This window comes from Peromyscus maniculatus, chromosome 6, assembly GCF_049852395.1.
Source record: "Peromyscus maniculatus bairdii isolate BWxNUB_F1_BW_parent chromosome 6, HU_Pman_BW_mat_3.1, whole genome shotgun sequence".
NCBI classification, from domain to species: Eukaryota; Metazoa; Chordata; class Mammalia; order Rodentia; family Cricetidae; genus Peromyscus; species Peromyscus maniculatus.
In genome coordinates, this window is record NC_134857.1 from 13,756,131 (window position 1) to 13,772,500 (window position 16,370).

At 40.5% G+C, this 16,370-nt stretch overlaps 1 protein-coding gene across 2 annotated transcripts in view; it reads right to left on the reverse strand.

The window, feature by feature from the left end:
- The window catches only part of Spata16 (spermatogenesis associated 16), a 286,709-nt gene that overhangs the window by 64,291 nt on the left and 206,048 nt on the right, over positions 1-16,370 (reverse strand). For both annotated transcript variants that reach the window (XM_016000865.3, XM_006971179.4), the window contains exon 6: positions 15,608-15,755. In XM_016000865.3, coding sequence (XP_015856351.1) covers positions 15,608-15,755 — 148 coding nt within the window. The remainder of the gene's footprint in view (positions 1-15,607; positions 15,756-16,370) is intronic.

The following is a 16,370-nucleotide window of genomic DNA, read 5'->3' on the forward strand; positions in this document are numbered from 1 at the left end:
TTGAATCTTTGGCCTTTGAGAATGCGAATGCAGCATGCAAAAGAATAATCAGGCCATTAAGGGCAAGATCTGCACCTATGGAAGATTGGATTAGAGAAACAATTAATGTTGAAGCTGATGAGCATGATGATACATGGGTAGGAGAAGTAATTTCAAAAGGTTTGAGGAGTGTTAGATGTTTTGGATGTGGAAAGCAAGGACATTTGAAAAGGGACTGTAGACAGGTCATTTCCAGAAACAATGTTTCTTCAAGGAACAATGGCAACAGAATGCCCCTTCCTTCTGGAGTATGCAGAAGGTGTGGTAAGGGAAAACACTGGACCAACGAATGTAGATCAACAAAGGACAGACAGGGTAATCCTTTGCCTCAGTCTTCGGGAAACTCCCAGAGGGGCCTCAGGCAGGCCCCCAGTGCAAATCCAGTTCAAACCTTTCCGGCAGCCATAGAGGAAATGCCTGCTCTGGAGAGCGATTAAATAACCAAATGCCTATTGGAATAAATCATGCTGGTCAGAATGATGAAACAGAGAGAATAGAAAATTCAGGAGAAAACATAAAGAAAATTTTTTGGCAAACTTCTATTAATGAACAAAGACCAAAATTAACGATAAAAATAAATGGTGTTTTGTTGTCTGGTCTGGTAGACACAGGTGCGGACGTTACCATAATTGCACCAGAATTTTGGCATCCAACTTGGCCTCTTCAGGAGGTAAACGTTCAACTGTTAGGAATTGGGACATTATCTCAGGTGAAACAGAGTGCAAGATGGCTCGAATGTATAGGTCCAGAAGGACAGAGAGGAAAATTAAAACCATATGTGGCTAACATAACTATGAACCTGTGGGGTCGGGACTTGTTGCAACAATGGAATACTCAGATTAACATCCCTCCAATCTCAGAAACAAATCATAAACTAGCACATGTTACTGAGAGAAATATTAGAAGATATTGTTCTAATGAGTGGTCACCAGCCATCCATATTATACAAGAACAGGGCACAATAACTGATGATCTTCCAAAGACACCAACAGCTCTACCTTTAAAATGGTTAACAGACAAGCCTGTATGGGTCCAGCAATGGCCTTTAACAACAGAGAAACTCCAGGCTTTAGAAGAGCTGGTAGAAGAACAGTTAAATGCTCAGCATATTGAAGAATCAACCAGCCCTTGGAATTCTCCTGTATTTGTTATTAAAAAGAAATCTGGTAAATGGAGAATGGTAACAGACCTTAGGGCAATTAACAAAGTAATTCAGCCAATGGGTTCTCTACAATCTGGGATGCCTTTGCCTACTCTGTTACCAAAAGGATGGCCTCTCATAGTTATTGATTTAAAAGACTGTTTCTTTTCAATACCCTTAGAAGAAAAAGACAGAGAAAGATTTGCTTTTACAGTGCCTACTTATAATAATTCTCAACCGGTTAAAAGATTTCAATGGAGGGTCCTCCCACAGGGAATGTTGAATAGCCCAACTCTGTGCCAATATTTTGTACAACAGCCATTGGAAGTGATACGTAAAAAATTTCCTAAATCTATAATTTATCATTATATGGACGATATTTTACTAGCTGACTCAAATGCAGATACTTTAGAAATAATGTTTGAAGAAGTAAAGAAAATTTTGCCTCGCTGGGGATTACAAATTGCTCCTGAAAAGATACAAAGAGGAGATTCTATTAATTATTTAGGATATAAAATAGAGCTACAAAAAATTAGACCCCAAAAGGTGCAAATTCGGAGAGATAGACTACAGACTCTTAATGACTTTCAAAGATTATTTGGAGATATTTCTCATCTACGAACTATTGTTGGGGTAAAAAATGATGAACTGACTAATTTGTTCAAAACCTTAGAAGGTGACAAGGACTTAAATAGTCCAAGAGAATTATCACCTGAAGCTGAGAAAGAATTGGCCTTGGTAGAAAAGAAAGTGCATGAAGGACACGTGAATCGTATTGATCCAAAGCTGGATTGCATTTTGGTTATCTTACCTTCTAGGCGTTCTCCTACTGGAATATTAATGCAGAGGGAAGATATTATATTGGAATGGATATTTTTACCAAATAAACCAAATAAAAAATTAAAAACTTATGTGGAAAAAATCTCTGACTTGATTTACAAAGGAAAATTGAGACTTCGTCAATTAGCAGGCATAGACCCAGCAGAAATTGTCGTACCATTAACTAAGGAGGACATTGAAAAATTATGGACAGAAAGTGAACCTTGGCAAAGAGCTTGCAGTAATTTTTTGGGAGAAATTAACAGCAAATATCCCAAAAGCAATAGAATTGATCTTATAAAGAGAGCTGATTGGATCTTGCCTCGAATTGTACGGCAAAAACCCATATCTGGAGTTCGTACATTTTATACAGATGCCAACAAAGAAGGAAAGGCAGGTTACAAATCAGAAAATTTAAGTAAAGTGGTTCAAAGTCCGTATAATTCAGTTCAAAAATCAGAATTGTATGCTATTCTGTTGGTATTAATGGATTTTTCAGAACCTCTCAACATAGTAACTGACTCTCAGTATGCTGAAAGAGTGGTGTTACATATTGAGACTGCAGAATTTATCCCTGATGCTTCAGAATTAACTTCACTATTTATTCAATTACAAGATACAATCAGGAAAAGGAATCATCCTTTATATATAACTCACATTCGATCCCATACTGGTCTGCCAGGCCCTCTAGCACAAGGCAATGAAGAGATTGATAAATTATTGATAGGAAATGTGCTGGAGGCCTCAGAATTTCATAAAAAACATCACGTTAATAGTAAAGGTTTAAAAAAGGATTTTTCCATAACCTGGCAACAAGCCAAAGAAATAATAAAGAAATGTCCTACTTGTTCCTTCTACAATCAGACACCATTACCAGCAGGATGTAACCCAAAGGGTACTCAGAGAAATGAAATCTGGCAGATGGACGTGTTTCACTTTGCAGAATTTGGAAAATTGAAATATGTACACCACACTATCGATACTTATTCAGGATTTCAATGGGCAACTGCTTTGAGTTCTGAAAAAGCTGATTCTGTAATCACTCATTTGCTAGAAGTTATGGCCATCATGGGTATACCTGCACAAATCAAAACTGACAATGCTCCATCATATGTCTCTGTTAAAATGAAACAGTTTTTTGCTTATTACAATATAAAGCATATTACAGGCATACCACATAATCCTACAGGTCAAGCAGTTATAGAAAGATCAAACAGAACTCTAAAGGATATGCTAAATAAACAGAAATGGGTAACAAAAACCCCCAGAAATAGACTGCATAATGCTCTTCTAACTTTGAATTTTCTGAATGCCAATGAGAAAGGAACAACAGCTGCAGAGAGACATTGGATAATAGAAAAAACTACAGAATTAAATCAGCCTATATACTTTAAGGATGTGCTGACCTCAGAATGGAAACCAGGGTATGTATTACATTGGGGACGTGGTTTTGCTTTTGTTTCTACAGGAGAAGATAAGCTGTGGGTACCATCAAAATTGATAAAGGTTCGATTTGAACAAGAGAGACCTCTTAATTAGAGGAGGTGATAGTTCATCAACCAGCATGAACATCCAATTTAAACTAACTTGTATCAATAAAACATGCCTTTTCATTTCATCAGATAATAACTTGCCAAAAAGGAACATCCCCAAAATTAGTCTTGGGGAAAAGTTTTTGTTTTTGTCTTTTAGGAGAATGAAGGTTAAGGAATCTGAAGAACACTGGACAAATGAGACAACTGAAGAAAAGGGACAAATCATCTATCCCAAGAAACAGAGTGAAACGGTGTATGGGTATATATTACCTAAAAAAAAAATTTTATGTCTTCCTAAATGTTTGTTTCTGCTTTTCTCTAAAGATTTAACACTATTGGTCTTCTAACAGTCCCAGTTCAATTAAAATTTAAAGCTGACTTTGGAGTTGGAGAATGGCTCTCTCCTTCTTTAAAATCAAGCATGTTGTTAAAAGGAAAATGCAAACTCCCTGTATCATGCCAGAATAAGAGCCATCTTCTGCTATGGTACAGGACAAAAGCAAAATTAATTAAGGGACTATTCTATTACTAATCTCAACTCTTTGATTCTATTCTGATTCTTTAAACTTTTCTCAAAGTATAAATTTTATATCAAAATTTACAAGATTAATATATATATATATATACATTTTAAACTTTGTTAAGATATGAATGGTCACATAGAGTACTAACTAATTCTAGAAAAAAGGCTAGCTGCATATATATGTTTTTGTGTTCGAGTCTCTTATCAGTTTTCTGCAGGAAATCACGGCCAGGCCTAATATCAACTGAAGTCTCCAGAAAGAAGATGGGGCCCCACAACAACAACAATTCCACGTGGACAATAATAATATCATTAAGCTGACAAACATCATCCACAGATCAGCTTTGAACTACAAGGTGCTCAGAGCAATTTTGAGATGACTAGCTGAGATGATCCAGTCTCAAAGACTACTTGAATAACGACTTGAGATAAACCCTGAACTTTGGCATTATACACAGACTGGATAGTGAAGGATATAGTTACCTCTCTTAGAATTTGACAATTAACCTAAAATTTTTCTTTCAGGATAAAGAAAACTTCGCCCATACCCAGCAGGAAGCAATTTTAAGAATACGACGCCCACATTCCCAAAGAGGTGGTGTGGGGCAGGTGGTTTTTTGGTCTTTTTAATGGGTTCTGGGTCTGGGATAATTTTCAGTATTTAGGGGGGTTGGTTACAAGTTATTGTCAAGGGTTAGGAAAAAGGCTAAGCAAAGGAGATTAGATTTAAGGTTCTTGTTTAAAAAAAAAAGAAAGAAAGAAAGAAAGAAGGAAAGAAAGAAAGAAAGAAAAAAAAAGAAAGAAAAGAGAAAGACAATTACTAGTTTTAAATACTTTACATTGGATTGAATTGTTTTATATTGTACACAAATTTGAAACTGATATTGTTAGAAAATGCTATATGTATATTTCTAATTGTATTTATTCCATCCATTTAACAATGTAATGCAAATTTCTGATCCTTGAATGTTATTATTATCAACTATTAGGATATAAAGAAATGAAAGCTAGTAGTTAGACATTATCATAGAACTTGTAGTCATATTGGATATGTTTTAAAAATTGAGCAGAGATGTTTTAGACAGGTCATCTTCAAACCCTTCAGAGATCTACAGAATATGGCATTTAAAATGTTTAAATAACTTAGAAAATTTTTCTTTTTTGAGACATGTCGGCTCCTGGCAGTACCAATCTACTTTAGAGAAAATATGGGCATTGAAGAAACTGCATATGGAGTCAACTTTCATTCTGGCAAAAGTTAGCCACTGGACAACAAAGTATCCTCGAATCAACAGGACAAAATGGACAGACAGATCACGAAACAAGGGACTACTGATTCTTGCCAAAACAAGTGTGGTTATGGCTTTATCAAAAGGCATCTTCTGAGGCCAGGACAATATGGCCCCATCCCTGAAGTGGCCTTCGCATCCGGAAAAGGTACGGTGCCCTTTTCTTCGAAGGCAGCTTAACAGGCAGAGGGCCGATGGATTCTGTTGTACAATGGAACAGCAGCTGAAAGCTCATGCCTCTCAAAAGTAGACTGGCATTTAATAGAGGGATGTGGAGAAGAAGGGGATGCTGAGATGAAGCCATATATACACAGCCAAGAAGAATGGACAGCTGAATTAAAAAACTGTCAACAATTTCCAGAATTTAAAATCCTGAATCATGACAGGACACTAGTGGAATTCAGGTGTTTCTGGTACGTGGACTGCTCTCACCCAATGTGAGGTTGAACTGTTGACCTTGTGTACATCCTACTTCACAAATGAGTCTGTCAGATACACTAAGCCTATAGGCTGAAGATGATGCTCCAACACTGCGGAGAAACCTCAGGTGACTGCCCAGGCAGCTGGCTGTTTCTGTCAACTCACAAAATTTTTTTTGGAAGTTGCTTGCATGCACTTCCTGTTTTTATTTTTGTTAGCTAATATTATTCCCTTCTTGGGTCTCTGAGGGAGTTGAAGATTAGTTAGTTATGGTTGAAGATTAGTTAGTTATAGTTGAAAATTAATTAGGATAGAAAGTACATTAGATACATCTTGGAATTATCAAAATAGGATAGATAATGGAATTATTTTCTCTGATTCGTCAAATACCTGTTTAGGTATTTATTACTTGTATATATTGTATATAGTTATTGTACCTTTGTATATAGTTTTTCTTTTGTTAGTCATAACCTTTTGCTTTTTTTCTTTTTATTAAAATAGAAAAGGGGAAATGTGGTGGTAATCTAATTGTATTGAAATATTATTTTGATTTGTACTGAAATATTAATTTGATTGTATGTTAATAAATAAAGTTGTCTGGGGGTCAGAGCTATTAGAGCCATAGCAAGAGTGTGGCGGTGGTGGCACACGCCTTTAATCCCATAGATATCTGTGTGTTCAGGGTCAGAGCTATTAGAGCCATAGCAAGAGTGTGGCGGTGGTGGCACACGCCTTTAATCCCATAAGATCTCTGTGTGTTCAGGGATACAGCCAGCATTGGAGACATATGCCTTTAAGACCTAGGGGGCTGTACATTCAGACAGTGACGAGGCAGTCATGTGTTTGGGTTTACAACCAATGAGAAGGCAGAACAACATACTTTAAAAATACGAACCGAGAGGAAGTAGGTCTCTTTTTTCGCGAAGCTGGGACAGCAGGAGGAAGGGTGAGATTTTAGCTCTGAGCTCTGACCTCTTGGCTTTCTCTTTTACATTGTTTCTGTGTTTCTTATTTAATAAGACGGTTGGTTACATCTACAGATGTCTACTAAAATTGAAAAAAATTGTAAAGGTTATGTTCATGATTTACAAGATTCAAAATTATAAAGATGCCAGTTTCCCCACATTGACACATAGGTTCCCAGGAGGTTTTTCTTACAAGTATTTATTTATTTTACTCTATGTGTGTCATGTGCAGCCTGTGGTGTCTGTGGAGGTCAGAAGAAGGCACCAGATCCTCTGAAACTGGAGTCTCAGAGGTCATGAGCTGCCATCCGGGAACCAAACCCAGCTCCTCTATAAAAGCCAGTGCTCTGGACTGAGGTGCCATCTTTTCAGACCCCAATAGACTCGGACAGATCTGAAGAGGAAAGCAAGACAGAAGATGGGTGGTGTGGGACATCAAGGAAGAGAAAACTACAGCAATTCCACTAGGACAAAATGGCCTTCTTAAAGGGCACATGAACAGAACAATAAGACCCTCCTCCCGATGTACCCACTTTCCTGTGACAGGAGTGACATACAGAACAGGGCGACAAGCTGAAAGATAAATTGCTGTCACTTTAGAATAGCAGGCAGGGGACCTAATCAGAGTACATGTCTAGAACAAACTAACCCACACACATAATGTCCAGGGAATACACAGAAGAGATCGACTACACATGACATGTATAATGGACACAGACACTAAAATTAAAAATAGACTAATATATAATTGTGAGATGTATGAAAATGAAAAATGAATACTTGATTGGGGAATTTTAAATTGGTACTTCTCTTGGAAAAAAAACATTTGATGTTATCTATGAAAACTTGATTGGATGGCTATCTCTCCCACCATGTGACTCCAAGACATAGTGTGTGTAGGACCAGCAGGATCACTGGAGTTATATGAATTTTACTGGTAGCATCCAGAAGCCTCAGGTCACTTGTGTCCCTCACTAGTAGAAGATGCATTTCAATTCTGAGCTTTTCATGTAACACCCGAGAGGGACGCAAACAAAGCAATTAGTGCTTTTGACGGCAGGGATGGATTTCATGAATACGTTCTTGCACAAGGGAAGCCAAATTCAGTGCATTCCTTCTGTGATTTCAGATGTATAGTGTTCCACAGTGACGAGTGTAGGAATGAAGATGGAGAGGACAACACTGCATAGGAAAGAGGGAGTAGCTCAGCCATCTCTGTGTTGGCATAGCACAGCACCTGAAGCCGGGAGCCTTATTAGGGAACAAGACTTATATTGGCCCATAGTTCTCAGGCTGAAAAGTTCAAGCTTTGGTGTGCACACCCAGTGTGTGTCTCCCTGTGCCATGGGATGAGCGTGGGACTTACACTGGCCGTGCATGGGAGCAAGGAGAGCCTCGTGTGTGGTGTGGGGCTCAGGAGAAGGGCTTGGCTAGCTCACAACAAACTGGTTTTGGGAGTTTCTCTAGTTTCTTCCCACTCCAGAGAGACGCGTCGAAACCCTTCCAGTGGTGGTGCCTCATGACATCAGTCCGTCTTCCCAGTCCACGCTGGGGACTAGCGCTAGCACGTGCAGCTGCGGGTACAGCTCACACTCAGAGCATAGCAGGAAGCTACGACTCTGAAAGTTAGGGCACCAATCATCTCGGGAACGGCTGGGAAATGGTTCGAAATTTGGAAGGGACAGGGCCCCCCTATGTAGTTTTGACTGTCTTGGAATTCACTATGTGACCAGGCTGGACTCGAACTCACAGGATCCTAGTGCTGGGATTAAAGGTCTGTACCTCCACACCGAACTTTCTTTCACAATTTAAATTTTTTTTTTTCTTTTCTTTTTGATTGTAGCCCAAGTTGGCCTGCAATTCTACGTGGTACAGGCTGGCTTTGAACTTCCTCAGCCTCCCAAGTGCTGAGAGTACTAGGATTACAGTTGTGAGTTACCACAATCAGCTGAACCGTATATTTTAAAATACATATTTACGCATTTATGGTATGTTATAAAAATAGTAAGGAAAAAACCCCCAAGTAGGCCTAGAGGGATGGCTCAGCCAGGGAGTCCTGGGGGATGGCTCAGCCAGGGAGTCCTGGGGGATGGCTCAGCCAGGGAGTCCTGGGGCATGGCTCAGCCAGGGAGTCCTGGGGGATGGCTGAGTCAGGAAGTCCTGGGGAGATAGCTCAGCTAGGAAGTCCTGGGGGATGGCTGAGTCAGGAAGTCCTTGCTATGCAAGCTTGAGGACCTGAGTTCAACCTCCAGAACTAAGTCCGCAGGCTGAATGTGCTGCTTTTGCTCTTGTAACCTGAGGGCTGGGGGAGCTGAGACAGGTGAAGCCCTGGGGTTCATTGACCAGCCAGCTTTAGCCTGATACCGTGGTGAGTTTCAGGCCCATGTCAGACCTTGTCTCAAAATAAAACAAAACAAAATAAGATAGATGGTGCCTGAGGAGTGACATGTAAGATGGTCCTCTGGCACCTGTGTTCACACAAGCACACCCACATCACACACACACACACACACCATACACAAGCACACACCACACACACACAAACACACACATCACGTGTAAACATACTACACACCATACACAAGCACACCACATACACACACACACACACACAAACACCAAACACACACACACACACACACACACACACACACACACACACACACACACACACACACACACACACACCTAGCTGTACATTTGAGGCCCGTGTCCAGAGAACTCCGAGTGGGAATCAGTCTTTGAGGGAACCTGCCTTTCCCATGGTTTTGCTGAGCATTATGGGTATAAGAGCTGTAATACACATCTGCTGTAGGCCCACCTTATTTCAGCCATGCCACCCTGCTCCAACCCACCTGATCTTCAGAGGCTGCAGAGGTGTTTATATCTCACCCTAGGTTTGGATCACGGCTGATGTCTCTGAGAGCAACACTGTCCACCTTTGCTCAGAGATCGTGAGGAAATGCATTAGAGAAGGCGCAGTGGAGCTGAGGTGAGGCTCAGGCAAGGTAGAAAAGAGGCAGAAACAACCGAAGCCTATGCACTGCGGCCACAGGGTCGCACGGACTGTGGCCGCAGGGGACACACGGACTGTGGCCGGGAAGCATTCACTTCCGTTACAGTGCTGCCCGGACACCACATCACACCAGGAAGAGCAACACTATGTCAACAATCCAGACTTCCAGCGGTTTATGAGGTGTGTCTTTACTTTGGGAGTGGTTCTCTAGTTCTAGGAGAACTCTGTAGAAATACCAGTGATTTATCCTCATGATCACAAACTTGCCTGCAACATTTTCCTAACAGTGTTGAGGATGCGGGCTCTTTAATTCCATTACTTTTTCACTTTGTGAAAGCTGGTTACAAAGAGGAAGACATTCTGATCCGGAAAACTCTTGATCATGATAAAATTATATGATTTAAGGAAGGAATAAAAAAATGAGGAATTTTTACTTTATGTTTTAGAGAAAATAAGAATACATTATCCTTATTGGTAAATGATGGCTGTGCAAAAACAAACTTATAAATTCCAGTGAGAAGCAATTTTTAAAGGTCTATTTAAAAACAATCTATTATTCCTCTGTACATACGTATTTACTCCTGGGAGTTACAGTGCACAGGAAAGACAAACTATGACTCTACCCACTTAAGTGTTAAAGTAATTGATATCTGATCCAGAAAACTTTTCTATTAAACATGCCTAAGCACAGATCCATTACTGAATATTTATTTATTTAGCAAATAAATCTTGATATTTTCATCAAGAGGAGACAGGGTATGCTTATTGTATTACTTTATTATTATTAAAATACAGCCATGCAAGAATAAGAACTGCATGGAATTGCATTATTTCATTGGAATATATGAATAAAAATCACAAGCAAAATCTTTATAAATGAAAGCATAATAATTCCAGGGCTGGTGAATTATTATTTGTTTTATATACCCCGACTACACCACATGAATCAAACTGGATGTTTTCTTAAATAAGAAAAATGGATAGCTATGCTATAAAAAAATCAGTAATTTTTCCTCCATAAAACACAGTACAATGAAGCTCTATTATAATATGGCTTGAAGATTTTGGTGGGTCCATTCTAAAAATGGATGTACCCTGACTTCTGGTGCATGCTGGAGCCTGGGCATCCTACAAAGCTGAAACTTAACTCTCTCCTCATCAGTCTGATAGAAATGACCTCTTCCACAGAAGGTCAGTGAGTTTTCTCATGATAAATCAGTGCCAGGCTAATTTCTCATTTAACTGGTTTATTTGGAAAAAAATTAAAGCCTAGACTTAAATTCCAAAATTATTTCAGATTGAGTTACTTTTATACCTTCCTCCTATGCCTCTAATTTTAATGTAGAAATATCTTACAGAGAGGATGGGTTGGAGAAAACATGTCGGTGGCTGGGTGACCTTCCTGCTCATGGTCACCTCTGCAAACTACAGCTGGGTTTGCTGCATTGCCGTGACCAGGGAGTGAGGCACTCTGTCCCAGGGAGGCTCCATGAAGGTGACCCAGGGCTGGGCAGAGTTTCTGAGGTGGAGGTCCATCTGCCAGCCTCCACTGGCTGGATCCAGAGTACTGGTCTCCAAGTTTTAATGATTAGCCACAGCTTCTCCAGCAAAGCTTTGCTAGATACCCCTTCCTATGCCTTGCAAGGTTCCTGGCACAGCACCTCATCTATCGTCTTTCCTCAGACCATTTCTCTAATTCCATATTGTGCAAACATGAGGGCCTGTGTTCCCTCCCATGTAAAAAGCCATGTGTGGTAATAATCACCTGTAATCCCAGCACTGGAGAGGAAGAGGCAGGAAGGTCTGTGGGGCACGCTGACCATCCGCCTTAGCCTGTTTGCTGACACTCTCAAAACAAGGTGGATGGCTGCGGAGGAACAACACTTCAGGCTGACTTCTTTTCTACACACACACTCAAATGTGCACACACTTGCACACTTCTGTGTGCAAAAATGAGCATACTTTCACATAGACCTGCTAGTGGGTATGCACACACATACTCACACACACCCAAAATGTAGATGTAAGTAAAGAGAAGAACGTGTGAAAATGCTGACTGTTTCTGAAGATGGCATTGGCTGCACACGGAAGGGTGTTTTTCAGTCGTTGGAATGGGGTGAGTGAGGACTTGAGCATGGTGGAGAGTGTGCTGATTCAGCTTTCCTTTTCACTTATCTGCACGTGACTGTGCTGTCACGGCCGCTGCACAAATGTCTGTTGAAATAAGTGGACAATCGAACTTCCAATAGGGTAGAAGCTTCTTATAGCTACAGTTGGGCAGGGTGGCAATCGTCTCAGCAGTTCAAATGACAAAGGCAGGAGGATTGCTGCAAGTGTGAGGCCAGCTATAGGACTACCAGGGATAGACAGTGATACCTGTCTCAAATTAAAAAAAAATCTATAGATGAAAGTCAGATGCTTATTTTGGGGACACATCAAGAAAACACAGTGATTCCTTGGTGTGACTCATTCTAGCTGCCTACACGTGATCCTGGTGCTCATTCTAAGTGTTGTTCTGCACCTCCTGGGGAGAGGTGTTGAAGAAAACCTAACCTTTGTTCTTCCCATGCTCTGTACTCACCTTGAAGGTGCTGGGGTAAAGAAGCCACGCCCCGAAACTGCATTACCTCTACTAATAATTGTTCCCCCTCATGCCAGCTAACAAGTTTTGGGGAAAAACCCTGCTTTTTTGCGCCAGAGGCAAATGAAGTCACCAGTCATTCATTTTGTTTGCTCAAAGCACAGACTCCACAGAGGCAAAGAGCTTTAGTAGACCCAGAGAGATTAAAATTCTAAACTGCCTCCCTACTTCACACCCCCTTGAGATGCTTTATCTTCCTGCTCTAGGTTCTCACATCACACTGTCATATGCTAGCAATTAGTAATTCAAAAATAATAGAAACAATCATTAGTGATGTGTAATTATCTTCTCTTCGAAAGTGTAAGATCTTTAGCATGAATTGTCTTGCCAACAGATCATAATTCATCTTGATAACAGGTTTGATGGAGTTACAGGAGATGTGAGTCTGGCTCATTAATGTTATTGTTGTTTTTAAACTCTCAGTGGCAACAATGCTTCCTAAGGATTAATTCATCCTCGTGACTTCTCTGGGAAGTAGGTTAACTATAACTAAACTATTCCACCAGAAGAGAAATTGGCAAATTGGCAACTTGATGAATCAATCCCTCCGCTTTCTAGTTTTTTTTTTTTTTCCGAGACAGTGTTTCTCTGTGTAGTTTTAGTGCCTGTCCTGCATCTTGTTCTGTAGACCAGGCTGGCCTCAAACTCACAGAGATACACCTGCATCTGCCTCCTGAGTACTGGGATTAAGGGTGTGCGCCACTAGGTTTTCTAGGTATTAGAATGGGAATAGCTGAACTGGATTCAGTTTTCCATGGTGATAAGTAGGTATGACTTTTATGTGCTATCACTGACTCTTCTTAAAAAACAGAAAGTCTTTGAAATATAATGAAATAATTCAAAAAAATTATAACAAACAGTCAAGTCTAAGTTCTGAGAAATATTAACTGATTTTAAAAAATGTACTTTTTCTTTTGTGTTTTAATCTTTTTTTAAAAGTTGAATTTTGAGCATGTGTGTGTATGTTTGCATGTGAGGAACACGTGCCAGCACGTGTGTAGATAGCAGAAGAGAATCATGGGTGGGAGTCTTCTACCAGCTGGCTTGAGGCAGAGTCTCTCTTGTGTCTGTCTGGTTTGAGGCAGAGTCTCTCTTGTGTCTGGCTGGCTGGTTTGAGGCAGAGTCTCTCTTGTGTCTGGCTGTTTTGAGGCACAGTCTCTCTTGTGTCTGGCTGTTTTGAGGCAGAGTCTCTCTTGTGTCTGGCTGGCTGGTTTGAGGCAGAGTCTCTCTTGTGTCTGGCTGGCTTGAGGCAGAGTCTCTCTTGTGTCTGGCTGGTTTGAGGCACAGTCTCTCTTGTGTCTGGTGGCTTGAGGCAGAGTCTCTCTTGTGTCTGGCTGGCTGGCTTGAGGCACAGTCTCTCTTGTGTCTGGCTGGTTTGAGGCAGAGTCTCTCTTGTGTCTGGCTGGTTTGAGGCAGAGTCTCTCTTGTGTCTGGCTGGCTGGCTTGAGGCACAGTCTCTCTTGTGTCTGGCTGGCTTGAGGCAGAGTCTTTCTTGTGTCTGGCTGGCTGGCTTGAGGCAGAGTCTCTCTTGTGTCTGGCTGGCTGGTTTGAGGCAGAGTCTCTCTTGTGTCTGGCTGGTTTGAGGCAGAGTCTCTCTTGTGTCTGGCTGACTTGAGGCAGAGTCTCTCTTGTGTGTGGCTGGCTTGAGGCAAAGTCTCTCTTGTGTCTGGCTGGCTAGCTTGGAAGCTCCCCGGGAGGAGAGGGGAGTCTCTTGTCACCTCTGTGTGTCATGAGAGCCCTGCTAGAATTTTAGACACTTGCTGCCATGCCCTGCTTTTCCATGGGTTGTCCGGCTTGTGCACTGACTGCTTTTTCTGGCAGAGCCATTTCCTTGGGCCCTTTGTCAAATGCTTAAGAGAGTGTTCGAACTCAATACACCAGAATGAACCGCCACTGTAGCCTGAATTCCACATTCGCTGCTTCTTTTTTCTTCTCAAATTCCCCCTGGTCTTTAGGGATTTATGATTCAGCTGTCAATAATTGGCTTTATTGTCTTTCCTCTGGAGTACCTAGGGCATTATGGATAAAAACCAGCAGTCTAGAAGTCTGTGGCTCAAGGGCCTGGACTGGGTCCACATTTGAGGCCTGCTGTCATCAGTCTGGCAAGGGACCTTTGGAGGGCTATTTGTCTTTCCTTGTTACTGTTTGTTTCTAATGTGGATCATCTTTCCTCATCAGTTATGAGAACAAGAGGACAAATGCAGAGTACCTGATACTCTAAACGTGATCAATAATAGACTTGTTATTAACCTCATAAATCAAAGCCTCAGCCCCAGGGAAAGGAAAGAGAAACGATTATTTCTTAATTTGATACCAGGACACCAGGTGCATGCCTTTGGAGGCCTTGCTTTATCTTGTAGTCATGGTTGAGCATGTTTTTGTTTGGTGTGTGTGTATAAAACTCCTCTTAATCCAAAACAACCCTTGGTACATAGTGATTAGGAAAAATATTTTGGAGTGAGTGAACAAAAGCAAGAGACTTTAGAAATGAAGAAGAGGGAAGACCATCATCCCAATGCCATACTGCTGGGATTTGGATGTGAGACATCCTCCACAGGAGTATGTGTTTGAACACATGGTCTCCATCTGGTGGTGCTGTTTTGGGAGGCTGTGAAACTTTTAGGAGGTGAAGCTCAGCTGGAGAAGTAAGAAATAGGGAGGAGAGGAGGGCCTTGAGGTTTACTACACACCCCTCACATCTGGCCCTAGTTCTTCCTTCTATTGGACCTTATCTCTTGAACCATGAGCCAAAATAAACCTTTCCCTCCCTTAAGAAAAGTAATTCGAGCAGGTGCCCTTGGTTATCTGGAAAAAGAAAGAAAGGCCAAGGGTTAAGGTGGAGAGTGGATAGGAAACTCAAGCCGCATGCCTGGGATTAAAAAAAAATCCATCTTCAGGAAAATACTAATTGTTTGGAGTATGGAAGGGGACTGGGGGAAAGGCAGCTTTTTGTCACAGGTCTTTACTTCATTTTTTTCTTTTAAAACCTTGAAAGTTTCTACATTTATTATTGAAAACATCTAAGATTGTGACCACACAAGGCATATTGTGTTGAAACGAAAGCTAACACTACTTAAAGTCTTAGAAACAAGTTCACATTTGAATTCTTTAGATTAAAGCTTCCACCTGTGAGCAGAAGCAACAAACAAGGCCCAAAGGGCACTGTGATGGTTGCCATGGCAGCCAGCATCAGCCACCTGCATGAGACGACAGACTTACCTGTGTAGATACAGTCCACATATGCAGGGTGAGTTCTGATGAACACCTCTTTCACTTTTTCTATTTTATCAGCCCTTATTTTTGTTGCAAAGGGTGTGTACATAACTGAGAAAGCTTCGGCTCTGGTGATGGCTTCTTCAATCATGGCCTGAGAGGAAGCAAGCGACCCACTTAGCAGAAATAATAGGGTAAGACTTTTTGAGAATGTAAAAAATATAATTACCTTTATGGATGATTTAAAAATCTATATGCTGTACAGCAAAGATAACATATTTTGGTCTTAAATATTCATTAGAACAAAATTTAATTAGTTTTGAAAATACTATTTCACGTTGAGAAATCCAATTAACTGAAGATAGTTTGTAAACATCCACCTGTACTCTGAGCCTGTCTTAAGATGAAAATAAAAATTCTGTCTTTCAAGGTGTCATTGTCTCTATTGATTTAGATAGTCAACCTACTGATGAATAGAGATTGGTGATATATATATATATATATATATATATATATAAATATATATATATATATATATATATATATATATATATATAAAATATTTTTAAAATGCTCTGAGCCACCTGTACTGAATTATTTGTAAAAGAAGGACACATGCTTTTCTTTTTCCACTACTGGGGAAAGTCTTTAGCAATAAGAATCTTTCTCAGCTTTCTTCCCCAAAGCATCCTTACCTCCGGATCACAGGTGACGGGAGACAAATTCAGCTGTGCAAAATGTTTCTTTAAATTACATTTGCTCATATACT